Raw genomic sequence first — 14,546 nt, forward strand, 5'->3', positions numbered from 1 at the left:
TGTTTGGAGCTACTGGTCCCAAGGAGGTGGGCAGGGTCCTTCAAGCCATCAGTCTTTCCACCTGTGGATTAAACCCCTGTCCCTCTTGGTTGGTAAAAGCCTCCAGGGAGATGACAGGTGACTAGGTAAGAGTGGTGGTAAACGCATCCATAAAAGTATTGCCATCTTTGAAAGAGGCAGTTGTATGTCCCATCCTCAAAATGTCATCACTCAACCAAGTGTTTTGGATAACTATCAACCTATCTTTAACTTTCCATTTTGTCAAGAAGGTAGTGGGCCTACAGTTATGGAGGGCCCTAGAGAAAAAGATTATTTGAATCTGTTTCAATCTAGATTCAGGCTGGAGTATGGCAATTAGACCACAATGCTTACTTTTGTGGATGACCTGTGGTGGGACCGGGATAAAGGGAGCATGGCCTACTTGACCTCTCAGCTGCTTTCAATACTATAAATCATTCTGGTAGACCTTCTGCTCTACCTCTGGGGTTGAGAGTTGGGATACTGCAGTGGTTCTCCTCCTTCCTCTGGAGGTCAATTTCAGTTAGTGATGGTGGTTAGAGTGTGATCAAGCCATAAGGCCCTCTGCTATAGAATGCCACAAGATTCTACTCTTTCACTTTGTGTAGATTAATTCTGAGCTGAACAGGAGATGTAATCAATGTACATCAATGCCCAGAGGTTTTGCAGGCTAGATGGGGAAGAACAGACTCAGGGTCATTCCCAGCAAGGCAGAATGGCAATACGTTCAGAAACCAACTAAAGATATTCCATCTTTAGTTCTGAATAGGGTCATGTTGACTCATAACTTGAGGGTTCTCCTGGACTTTCATCTCCTTCTTGAAGTGCAAATGGCAGCTGTGGCTAGAATGGCCTTTGAACAATTCCATCTTGTGTGCTAGTTATAAACATTCCTAAATTAGGAGGGCCTGCCTTGGTCACCTCTTGATTGCACTACTGCAGCTCACTCTATATGCAGCTGCCCTTGAAGGCCATCCAGAAGCCACAGCTAACCAAAGGAAGAAGGCATGAAGTATTTATTTGATGTAGCAAATCAAATGTTTAAGGGCACCTCTCAGTTTGCCACAACTGTGAGAGTGGCACTAGTTGCCAGTTGGCTTCTGGGTGAAATTCAAGGTGCTGGTTGTCACCTTTTAAAGCCCTACATGGATCAAGACCTGGGTATATTTGGGATCCAATGGTCTCAGACCATCCAACAAGATCTAGTATGGAAGGCACCTTTCAAGTTCCATTTCTAAAGGGATATTACCATCAAGGAGTGTGACAGTGGGACTTTTTTGTTGCTACCCTTCTGCTATGAACATTGTTTCATCCAAGGTTAGATCAGCATCATCCCTAGCCACCAAGACCAGGCCATTTCAAAAAGACCTTGGGAACTGAAGAATGCTGGGTCCCCACCCTGCAGTAGGTGGTCGTTTTTTTATCAAGGATGCTGTAAGTGGTTTTTTTTTTTATCAAGGATGCTGTTTCAGGGTGTGACAGGTATGACAGGATAGGAGATAAACAAACAAACAAACAAATAAATAAACGCTATTATTATCAGTTGTTTTGTATTATGCTATTATTTATTGTTTTGACTTTTACTGCATGGGGGTATGATGTTTCAAGTCATCTGTAGTTGAAGCAGCCTATAAGCCTAAGTAAATACATACATGTATACACTAAACCAAATTTCTAACCTTAGCTTTAGGCTGCTCATAGAGTATTTTACTGCATAATGGTTCTACCTGCAGTCTAAAGCAGATATAATTCAAACAAAGATTTACCTGATCAGGCACCAGTTAGGGTTAGGAGAAGCTGGATTCTCCATGGCTGAGTCCACCAAAGCAATATCACAGCTTAGTCCCTACCTCAATAGTATAGTTAAAAAATCAAATAGGGTGTCTCCCCTGGATAAATCAAAGTGACAGTATAAAAGCTAGCTTATAGAAATCTTTTACGAAAGATCCAGAATTTTTATAGCAGCTGTCCAACTAATGAGAATATTAGTTATCAGGTCTTTTTGCACACAGCCTTAAAATAATGGTAGGCAACGTTGTGTCCTCCTAGTATTTTAGATTTCAATGCCCATGAATCCCCAGCAAGCATAGCCAATGACAAAGGAGTGTGGAATTACGGTTCAAAATGTCTAGAGAATAGCAGGTTATCTACCCATACTCTAAACCCAAGTTCAGCAGTAAGGAGATAAATTGAATCTCATGTATTTTTTAATCTATTTTCCTGTCCTCATGCAGCCATGAGGGGAAAACTGTAAGCTTTACTACTATTTTAAACCAATCCAATTTACTAGTTATGTCTCAATGGAATTTGAATTAATATAAGCTATATCAGTTTGATCAGATTAGGATCAATCCATGGTTTATATATCTGTTTTGCTTTCAAGCCGTACATCCAATAACCAGAGTTCTCCTGAGTGCAAATATTGTACTGCTGAATTTTCATCAGGGTAAGAGAATGTCTGCTGTAGGAGAAAATAACATGCCAGAACTCCTGCAATTACAGAATATTGTTGCAATGTCCACTGCAGCAATGGTAATTTGGTCAGGTTTATAACAAAACATGGTTACAAACTGGCCAACTTCTCTTCTCCAGCAGTAGAGAAAATGAAGTGTGAGTTTTGAGAAGAATTCAGTTCAACACATTTCTATTTTCCTGCCCATCAAACACGACAGAGCCTTTAACTTGCTTTGAATTATCACTCGGGGACTAGAAGTCATGAATAGTGATGGGGCAGATAATGCAGGTTCCTTAGAAATATGATAACATTTGTTAATGCTTCCCTGGCCTGTCCCCAACCAGTATCTCACACATACTCTCAAACTTCTCTAGGAAACAGAAGGAGAATCAACATAAACTAGGGCTAGAAATAACATTAATGTTTGCCTCACATGGTAACATGCCTATGACTTTGAAGGATTATGACAGAGCAGGAAAGCAGTCATCTCATTTATCCTTTCCCTCAGTGAAACCACAAACTCATGAAAGAAAATTCCTGTGACTCAGAAGGACAGAATAACCATATTCCAGAAGAGTTTTTCTGACTCTTGAATAAATCTAAGTGGTTTACAAAAATCCCACTAAATGCAACTTTTCCCTGCTGGCTGGGAATTATGGGAGTTCAAGTGTACCAGATTCAGACATCTGTGCCATATGTTGTCTTATATTTCAGAACATAGTGTGCCCTACAGAACAGGACATCGCCAGTACTGACCAGGAACAGGGCATTTGTAGCCTTCCAGTTGTTAAACTCCCAGCTACCTACCATCACCAGCCAGCATAATTAATGATCTGACCATGACTGATAGGAATTATAGTCCAACAAATTCTGGAAGGTCATTATTTCTTTGTTTTCTGATACCAAGTTATGAACACTATCAAAAGCAATACTAACAATCAGAATTTAGCTCTTTCTATCTCCTACACAGGGGAAAATGTTAAAAGAAAAACATGCTCATTTCACGATTTTGTGTTGATTCTTCAATAAGCAAAAATTACCTTTCTTCGTTCTTATAGTTTATTCAGCTAATGCATGACTTACAAGGTTAGAACCCAAGAAAATCCTATCTCAATTAGATGAAAAGATAGGATGGGACTTTCAGTGAAATGCACTCCCCCCCCCTTTTAGCTAATCATATCTTCTCTGTAGCTTTTTCAAAATAGTATATAAGGAAAGACATCACAAAAAAAACCTCTCCCCTGTCCCTTCTGCAATTAGAGCACTAAATTTTTCTGTGATAAAGAACTGTAACTCATATAGACTGGGGGAGTCTAGAAGTACTTTAATAAAGATTGGAAGAGAGTAAGACATTCACAGAATCAGAGCCAATGGTCCAGCCTACCTTTGGATCTATCTTTTATGTAGCCTGTATTTCTGAATATTCAGAGAAAGTACAGCCCAGCAGTAATTAAATTGTTTTCTGTTGTTTAAAATGAATCTGATATCTACAGACACTTTAGTAACGTCTCTTTATGCCATGGTACTTGGCTAGTAGCCAATGCTGCATAACTATCCTGTAGAACTAAGTTTAGACCTTTTAAAATGTACATATCCTATTAGCTAAGAAAAAATACATCTCTTCTCCTTTGGAATATATCCTGTGTGTTTAACATAGAATGATATAATTCTGTGCGGGTCTAGCTTACTAGTACAAAGTTGAAGAAATGAAAATTCAAATGTCAACATTAGTTTATTTGGTCATTTGATGATTTATAGATCTCTTGGTGCCTATGACAAATCGCTCCCCGTATACCCTATGAATAATAATATGTTATTTAGTACCTTGCATACACTGACCCAAATATTAATGATTAATGTCCTCAGTTCCCTCTAGGCTGACTTGTCTTTTTTGGCAAAAAAACCTTATCCCTTCTGTTAAACTTTGATATGGGGCTTTTTCACATTGACAATCATAGTTATACCTACTACTGTACCCCCAAAAAACACCATCCAAACCACAGCTGATTCATATCAGGCTAATTTTCTTAAGTGTCCCTTGTCTGCACCTCCCTCCCCTCTAGCCTGAGACATTCTGGCTGGTGAGAGATTTGATGAGCATACAGTGATACTTTTAGATGTGGGCTGAACTCCAATTGAGTATCTGGCTGCTTTAATAAACAACTTCAGGATACTGGTGACACTTCATGGGAATTTTAAGAAGGAAGTGAAGAAAAGGGTTCCCCATTCTATTCTTAGAAGCAAACAGCCAGACTTGGCCTCTTGATTACAAAGCATGGAATTTATAAATGGTGCCATTCTAAATTTACATTTCATTTGTATACAGTTCAGCTGGACAGTCGTGTATTTCAGCATATTCCACCTTAACCACTGAGTTTTGAAACACCCTGGAAAGTAGAAAGAAAATGGAACTCTACAATGGATCCTGGTTATATTTCAGCATATTCCACCTTAACCACTGAGTTTTGAAACACCCTGGAAAGTAGAAAGAAAATGGAACTCTACAATGGATCCTGGTTATCACCTTTTGTGCAGTTCTGAAACACATAGAGAATAAGTGCAATGATGCACATTAGAAATGTGATTGTGTCATCTTTGCCAATTATGGGGAATATGGAGTCAGTTATAAGATTCACTCTTCCAAACTCTTCTGCTTTTAAAAATTGAGTATCTTCTCATGACTTGGCTTAACCAGAAGTATTTTGCCATCCTATTATGAATGAAATTCATCATAATTGCATTACTCTTTACTTCTTTAACAAATAACCAGCATAGATTATGCTACCTATGTACAGCCTTTCCTTACAAACCCCTTGCTTGGTCCCTATTCTCAGTTAAGTTGCACATTCATTTAAATATATGCAGTTATAAAGAAAGTTGGAGCACAATTCCCTAAACCCTGAACAGCACTCTCCAAAAATAGTGACTGTGTAATCATTAGTAAATAAATATGTGACCATGCTAGATAATCAGCAGAAATATAGTTAGCAGAAATAACCCCATTTATATTTATGACATTGGGTATTATTTGCATTTCAAAATCAATCCACAAATAAAATCCATACATCTGTGTGCACGGAAACAACAACCCTTCTGTGGGTCATAAGTGTCATAGAAACAGTTAAAAAGAAAACCGGCTTTGCTTAAATAAGCTGAGCATCTAACTGCTTGTAAAATATTAAGACCCCATATTCATTGCTGAAAACTTTTCTTTCTTTCTTTCTCTTTCTCTTTCTCTTTCTTTCTTTCTTTCTTTCTTTCTTTCTTTCTTTCTTTCTTTCTTTCTTTCTTTCTTTCTTTCTTTCTTTCTTTCTTTCTTTCTTTCTCTCTTTCTCTTTTTCCTTCCTTCCTTCCTTCCTTCCTTCCTTCCTTCCTTCCTTCCTTCCTTCCTTCCTTCCTTCCTTCCTTCCTTCCTCCTGCAAAACTGACATGACTACAATGCAATGCCATCATTTTCTATTTATGAGGAAGGTCCAGATGTTCGGTGGGAGGGTTTTGCTCACTTGCTTCCCCGGAGGAATAACTACAGCTGAAGAGAGAGGTTTCGGTCCCTGCTGCTGCCCCTGAAGCCCAAGCTCTGCATTTCCTTCACAACGCAAACGAGTAACACTTACATGACTCGCGGGGAATTCTGTGGAGATGAATCCCATCCTCATCCATGTCGGGGCGGCTGAACTGAAAACTTGGTGCGGAGAAAGAGACGCTTCCTGAAATCTTTTCCTCCTCAGGCTGCCTCCCTTCTCCCCCGCCTGGCGCGTTTCATTCAAGGCAGCTCACGGCCGTATGGCAGGCGGGCAGCGAGCATAATTTGCGGGAAGCAGTTTACTAGCTCACGCTCGGGGATCCATTACCCCGAGACCGCCTTAGGGAGCGATGGGGCAGCGGGAAGATGGGGCGTTCCACCTCAGGAGGCGAAACCCCGCAAAGGGAGATTCTGCTGCTTCCCGGGCACGTGCGCGCGTGCAACGCACGTACGAGTAGAGCCTTATCGCCTGGGACCCGGACGTTTGAAACTGAGGCAGATCCCGAGAGAGGAGGAACCCCTAGGCGTAGACAAAAAGAAAGAGAGACGGGGAAGAATTGACTTTAAAACAGCAACGCCGCCGCCGCCGCCGCTACTGCGACCAAGGAGAATGGGAAAGAGCCAGCCCTCCACGTGACTTCTGCCGGCGAGGAAGAACAGCGGCCGCGAAACGGGGCGATCTTCCCCTTGGAAATGGGAGCAGAAGCCGGAGCTGCTGGTGCTTCAGTCGCTGCGGCTGGACTGCCGCCTTCCTCTTCATGGTTGCAAGCCATGCCCTTCTAGGACAGTCGCCAATGCAAACGTTGCGAACTCTTGCTTAAAGGAGGGCGGGAAAGAGGGTGGAGGCGGCAGCGCTGGCGGGCGTTTTTCTAGTATCACGAAACCCAGCCTCGGAGGACTCTAAACCCGCCGGTCCCCTCTAGCTGGAGGGCTCAGAGGCAACGCCTTTGGGTTCAACTTTGCCTAGTTTCGCCCGAGCCGCCGGGCTCTCTCCAAGTGCAGACGGTGGCCGCACGAAGTTTTGAGTGGCCGGGAGAGGGGGGACCCAACTCAGCCTTTTCTTTCCGTGCCAAAACTCTTCAGATGTGCAGGGCTGCTTTTAAAGTGTGCCCAAAGAAATCTCTTCCCCGTTCTACGCTGATAGTGAGTTTTGGGAAACTCCGTAAAGGCAAATGCCCTGAGGAACGTTTGCATTATTGGTTGCACGCTTCAGTTAGATGCACTCTGATCATCTGGGGAATGTCGGGGAAAAAACCCCCAACATACTGAATCCTTCTTGCTGTTTTTTTCATACACTATAGTTTGGACTTACAGTCTCCTCCTCTTATTTAGCTTCCATTTACCTTGCTTTTAATTCTTTTGTGATTTTTTTTGTGTTAGATGTACGTACTTCTAGGCATCTGGTAGCAACCTTGGCTTCCTTGAATAAATGGGCTCACAGGATCCCAGTATGACTCATCTCTACTGATAGCTGCATGGACATTGGGCCAGAGAAGATGGCTTAAAAAGATTCCATGGACACCTAGAGGCTACAGTGCATAACACAGTAGCTGAGGGAATTTTTGATCCTTCTCCAGTCTCCCTGATGGAATGATTTGAGGAAATGAAAATGGCAGCTTCTGCCTGCAGCCACCCATTATTTCAGAGTTGCTCCTATCCCCATTGTGCAGTAAAGTTCATCCAGAGGATCCAGTGACATTGGAAGAGAGGAAACTTGAGGAACTTACTACTTTTCTCTCATAGGAACAAGGAATAGGCAAATTCTCATTTCCAACCAGAGCTTCTTCAGGACTCAGTATTGTGACATTAATAGATTTGAGAGAAATTGAAGGAAGGCACCTTCTCTCTAACAACATTGCACAGAACCAGACTACACAGATTAGATTTTTTTTCAGCATAATTCCCTTTAGATGCATTGATACAACAATTCCTGGAAATCTCAGCCAGCAAGAAAATCTATGGCTTGTAACCCCAACACATTTGGAGGAGGTTGTTGGAGAAGAATGAAATAGAACATCTTGCTCTTACAATAAACTCTGTTTGAATGGGCAGAGAACTATTGTGGACTATTTCAACATGTCTGAATGTATCTTGACTCTTCTATATAAGGGAGTTACACCCGTACATTTGCTAAAGTGACAGGTGAGTGCCTATCACCACTGACGTAGGAGGAACAAGACTCAAAATAGGGCAAAGGGTTATCACAGCATTTCAAACTCCCAGGACACTATAGCAGACCTCAAAGTGACTGTTTTGGAAAACTCCACTATTGAGTGAGAGGTTGCTGAACTGGCATACATCAAAAGTTTTCAGGCTATCTCAAAAGTTCTTAACAAACACAATAGGTTTTTAACACATTGTAGTTGTTAATTAATAAGGTACTTTAATCTGCATCTGCACAGCTAACCTGCTTTCCCCTTCCCCCTGCCTCTCCTCAGTTAAATCCTAGCATCAGTCTAGCCACTCTGTGCATCTGATGAAGTGAGGTGCAGCTCACAAAAGCTTATGCCTTTTCATAAAATGTGTGGAAAAGGTGCTACCAGACTCCAACTTCTGATTTTTTGTCATCACTAAGGTTTTTTTGTATGTTAAGCTAGCTTTTTGTTGTTCAGTCGTTAAGTCGTGTCCGACTCTTCGTGACCCCATGAACCATATTGCGCCAGGCCTTCCCGTCCTTCACTGCCTCCCTGAGTTTGCTCAGTTTCATGCTCATTGCTTCAGTGATGCTATCTAACCATCTCATCCTCTGCTGTCCTCTTCTCCTTTTGCCTTCCATCTTTCCCAGCATCAGGGTCTTTTCCAAGGAGTCCTCTCTTTGCATTAGATGACCAAAGTATCTGAGCTTGAGCTTCATTATCAACTAGCTAGCTTACAATTTTGATATCATTTGGGCTTGAAACCCACACAACACAAGGTTGGCATATTACCACTATTCAAGGGGGATTTATTACTCCTAAGGCTGTTTGCAGATGAGCTGTAGACAATAGAATCACCTACTAGTTTTAGGGAAACTCAACTCAAAAGGGCAGATTTATGTCTTCATGCCCTTGGTATGGTACAAGCTCTACAGCTAATAGATATTACATGGTCAAAAGTATTTTAGGTATTTTGGTTTAACAGTACAAAGTGGATTCTGTTGGGCGATGGTTGAAGCTACACATTAAACCCAAATTTTTAAAAAATTGATTAGCACTAATTTCTTTATCCCAAAGAAAAAGCTACCAGAGGCCTGATCAGGATGATGTCCACAAGGAATGGGGTTTAATATTTTCTCCCCTGTGCAGTTTTCTTGCCACCAATCTGCATTAAGCTGCTATTTAACCCAACAGTAAATAGCTGTGAAGGACTGAAGAAGAAAGTTGAATAAGATTTGGTGTGATACAATGTGGAAGATCTCAGAGCAGGGTTTATCCCGATTTTTTCATATAAGCGTTACTGCTAATGCTGCAAAACGTCTGTGTTCTAAATGGGTGTGAATGTTATGCTTTTAAAGTATGCCTTTAAATTACTGTTTGTGTGTGTGTTTTTTTAATTTCAGGTTACCATAATCCTACAAGATCAGACTTGTTCTTATTTCACATCCATGCAGTCCATAGAAATCAATAGATGAAAAACACATGATTTGTGACTTATATATATGTTTAAACAGGACAGCTATTGTATTGATGGATATTCAGAGTCCCAGCAATTTCAAGTATGGACTATACTTTAAAATATATGGCTTCTCACAGAAGATGGGCTTGTTTTTCTCTTGCATAGCTAGGTGAAGAAAAATGATTACATCATCATCATTTTATTTAGAGGCTGAGAGATAATAAAAGGAGACATGGTAGTGTTGTCAATTTGCATTTACTTAAGGAGTAATTTATCTAGTCTGAAGTACTTAAAGGGAAGGGAGAGAAGAAGGAGAACTTTGGCAGCTTCTGACATTTTGTTAGTGCAAAAGTTATAAAGTGAAATCCAGTTATGTTTCTCCTCTAACATAACAGCTTAAACATTCCCTATTCCCTTAGCTTCCAGCACTATCAAATCATCTGGGGAGAATCGGGGACCCTGAAACAGATTTCAATGAGTGGGAGCTACAGGGAACGAAGGGGATGGGAATAATCCAACTGATGGATCCTGAGCCAAAGGATAAACGATATAATATTCTTTTTTAGGAATTTTGTGTTCTGTCCTGTCTCCAAGGATTTCAGGGACCACATAGGCTTAGTCTACTTTAGCAAATCAATAAGGTGGATCAGATAGCTGAACAAACTATACACATGGGGGGAAAAAATAACAAACCACTTAAGCAACAGAAAGAAAAGCACAATACACTTTATTTAAAATGCATTTCAAGATACTATCATTATCAAGGAATGCAGTCTTTACAACAAGGGAGCCTAATTTTTGTCCACTTTTTCTCTTAAAGCAATATCCCCAGCCTATTTCAAACTAATGGTCAACACAGAGTAGCTTCATGCTGTCTTTTCCTACGCATTTGCTTCCTCTTAAATCCTGCTTCTAATTGATTTTTAACTTACTTATATATTTCATCTTTCTCCTGGGGTTACAGATAGTATCTATATTTTCTCTCATCACCTCTCATTTTCATCACCATCAGTGGGATAGGCCAGTGCTAAGAGATAATGATTTGCCCAAAGTCAACAGATAAACTAAATGGCAGAATTTGAACCCAAGCCTTCATCTCCTGCTTCACACTGGTATCCCTTATTCTACTATCCCAAAGATGTGCAGTAAGCCCAGTCCTGGTTTTCTTCATGCTTCTGCCCTCACTGTGTAGAGACCTGATAATTTCTAAGAACTGAAATATGTAAGGCTGTTCTGCAAATGCCAGAGTCTCTCCACTCCAGTTTGGCTGCAACATTAAAAGAGAGTGAGTGAGAGAGAAATCCCTTGCAGTGATGGCGCCTTTTTGTGTATCATAAAACTTGGCAAGTGACATCCACAGATAAATATAATAAATTAAGCCCAGTCTACCTTAAACAAAGCGGTTGCAGAGAGAACTGACCTTGGGCATTTGAGCAACGGTGCCCCTGAATGATAGCAGCAGCTGACATGTGCAGGGAGAATTCCGCATTAAAGGTCACTAATGTACTAATGCCAGCAGACTGCAAAAGAAAAGACATCAGCTACTGGAAACCACAGGCTGCCAGCCCAAGAGAGAAGAGAGGTTGGGTTTTGAACCACATCCTTCGTGCTAAGGGAGCCAAGATCATACTCCATTCCTCTACCACTAAGGACTGTTAAAAGTGAAATATAATTAAAAGATGCTGTTAAGAAGCTCTATGGAGAAGAATGATGAGTTCACTTTGCTATCTCCAAAGTGAAATGCCACTTAGAAATGGATGATTGATTGTTATTGATTTCAAGGAAATAATTTCAGTTCTTCCCCAAAATATAAAATCTCCCTGCCTCTTTTTCTATTGTGTGATTATTTGCTTACTTGACTTAAGTCTGGTTTTTCCTACAACTTCAGTTTTCATAAACAGCTGAGCTGCTCTGTAGAAGGTCTTTTTGTTAATAAACACCTTGGCACCTCTTGAGCAATCTAAGTATACAGTCAAAGGGGCTACACACAAATTTCACTCATACAGGGCCAAGCAAACCTTGTTAAGTCAGAGATTCAATGATCTATTCTCATGAATCCATCTTTTTGGTGGCTAGTGTTTCTAATGTGTTTATTGCTTGCAATGCATAGATCTGATATACTACTGTACTTTCTCTATTATTAGTATATATGCAAGTACTATTACCACTACTACTTTCTTTTTTTTAGAGAAGTGAGCAGGAGTACCAAAATGAAAGAAGCCAATACTGGTAATAATTTTTGATTGTGGCAGTATATAAATGCAATCAATCAGTCATAAACATGGAAAACTCTGAAGCAAATAACATCATTGGATGGAAAAAGTCATCCAGATATCATGAAGTCTTGATCCAGATATCAAGAAGAGAAAATTATCTTTTATGTTGGGCCTTTCTCCACTGCTGAATTAAAATACTCATCACCCACTCTTGAATAAGCAGAACTAGCATAGGATCTGCTGCCTTCCTTGATGTCCTATCCGTATTCTTATCCTGTTTCTAATGGATTCACAATAGGACTCAGAAGAAGGGCAAAGCTCCCAGGACATTCCATTATGGATCTCAAAGTAGCAGTTTTGGAACAAAGAGGTTTTTCGGCACAGTTGAGCAGGAAACAACCAAGCTTACTTACATTAGTAGGTTTCAGACTTTCTCAGAAGGTCTCAACAAACACAATGGGTATATTAATTGATAGGCCACTTGTAATCTGCCCCCTGGAACCTTTATCTGCATAATTATTCTACCTCCCCCTTCTTTCCTCCAATGCCTTATCCCTATGTCTTTAAATCCTATATCAATTAAGCCCCTCAATTAATTAATTTCATCAATTAATCTGATGAAAGGAGCTGCAGTTCATGAAAGCTTATACTTTGTTATAAAATGTCTTAGTCCCAAAAGTTGCCTCCAGACTTTTTTTGATTTCTGGCTTTGTTGCTGTCCCTTTTCATGTCATCAGCCAGTGGGAAAATTATCTGCCATTTCATAGCTTTGCAGCAGGAATGGGTCTGGTTGCATAATTCCTTCCTCTTATGCCTCTCCCTCAACATCCTAGTCTATTATAACTCAAGTTGATTAAGCTTAAAAAAAAAAAAAGACTGAAGCCATTAGGGGAGCTGAGTTATAAGCAGCCCTTTTATTTAAAATATGCCTCTCTTTGTTTATATATGCAACAAATGCCAACACAAGGTTTCCTCTGTCTTCTATTCAGTAGCCAATAAGGGTGGGGTGAGAGCTCCCATCATTCCATTGTTACACTAATCAAATCTTGCACAAACCAGGAAAAGGTATAGAGTTAAATCACAGTACTGCCAGCTGAACAGTCGGACACTGTTAAGTAGTTCTGACAGACCATTGGTACAGTGCTGTTGTGTCCAGCTCTCTAGGGAGACAACAACTGATAGCAGTAGTTGGGGCTCATGAGGGACTGGAGGGGAAGGGACAGGCCAACATCAACCTGGAGCAGCAGAGATGCTCTTCTCTAACCCAAACAACCTCTGGTCACATGGCTTTACCTCCAATGTAATGGGTGATGGAACATAACAAATTCTACATACATTGTGGCTGTCAGGAAAACACTACTTTAGCCCTGGAACAATTAAGGATGACTTATAATTCATGGAAATGAAAGCAATATCATATGGACACAGCAGAAAAAGGATACTACCAGAACACGCTTGTGCCATAGTTAGGTGCAAGACAGATCACAGTCTTTGTCACACAATTAGAATAAGGACGTTCTCTATTGCTGAATGAGTCAGTCTCTAATAGCATAAAATATCTTCCCCTTTTCTTTCCTAATATGCTCAATTTTTAGATCTTGTGCTTATGGGAGGGTCTGCCTTGCTTAACTACTGCATAGAAACTCATAATTTATTATGGTTTATAAAATGGGAAAAAAATATATTGGTTGTAACCTGGGAAAACACATATTTTACATTCACACACATACACAGAGAGAGAGCGAGAGCGAGAGAGGAAGTGGAATATGAACATTTCCCATTTAAAAGGATAGAAGAAACTGGGAAATATTAACCATAGTGGATAAGGAGCACAGAATTAACCTACTTCTTTTTCCTTTCCCCTCTGAAAAGCAACATTTATAATTCTGGATGTGTACATAGCAGTTTTTTTTATTGTGCAATTTGTGGTCATATATGGTTGCATAAGAATGGTGTTCTGCTTGACAAGATATCATTGTTTTAGCTTTAACCTTCATCTGAAATATAGAACTGACTACGCCAGTCTTTTCTTTTTCCATACGGACGGGAAACGCTGGGGCATTTCAATCCAGTATGGATTCATCTAAAGTCTGAAATGATACAGCCCAGAAAAGATGCACTGAGAACTAGGCCAGGGAAGGAAACTTTGAAGCAACTGGTACCAGAATTAGAATTAGAAATACTTGACTGAAGTTTCTAGTTGGTAATACTTGACAGTGTGGCTAATTCTCTTTTGAAGAAAATTGCTTGAGTATGAGTAATCATCAGTTAGATAATCAAATCATTTATATACAGTTAACTTTTTATGTTCAGAGTATGTTAACATTTTTTTTCTTAAAAAAGAACCAATAATTAGTAAATCTGTATATAAAAGACAGGTCCTAAGAATGTATACATGAGACGTATCCTAAAGCATGGTTTCAATAAAACGTATAGCACAAAATATTTGCAAAAGGGTAAATGAGCTAAGCTTTATTTTAACACTCATCATTCAACTTACTATAAATTTTATGGTTCACTGTGCAAATATGAATTTAGATAACTTTGAAAAATGCTCATTATTTACTTTATTAGAGCCAGAGTACAGGATGAGATGTTCTAGATTTGTGATAAATTGAAGTCTGGCTTTTCTGTCTCTGTGTTATTTTTTTTTTTTAACTGCTTCTACAAGTGAACTGAGGCAAAAGTAAAGCTGCTGTTCCAAAGTGAAGGAACCTAAATCCCTGCCTGGCACAATACA

At 40.0% G+C, this 14,546-nt stretch overlaps 1 protein-coding gene across 1 annotated transcript in view; it reads right to left on the minus strand.

The window, feature by feature from the left end:
- The window catches only part of ANO1 (anoctamin 1), a 131,703-nt gene extending 122,153 nt beyond the window's left edge, over window positions 1-9,550 (minus strand). Inside the window, exon 1 of the mRNA XM_088145813.1 lies at window positions 6,088-9,550. Within this exon, the coding sequence (XP_088001939.1) occupies window positions 6,088-6,133 (46 nt within the window). The 5' untranslated portion in view covers window positions 6,134-9,550. The remainder of the gene's footprint in view (window positions 1-6,087) is intronic.
- Between the last annotated feature and the right edge of the window lie 4,996 nt (window positions 9,551-14,546).

Source organism: Python bivittatus, unplaced genomic scaffold (genome assembly GCF_059951505.1).
Source record: "Python bivittatus isolate LINGU-HERP-01145 unplaced genomic scaffold, Pbiv_v1 ctg000480_np1212, whole genome shotgun sequence".
In the NCBI taxonomy this organism is placed as follows: domain Eukaryota; kingdom Metazoa; phylum Chordata; class Lepidosauria; order Squamata; family Pythonidae; genus Python; species Python bivittatus.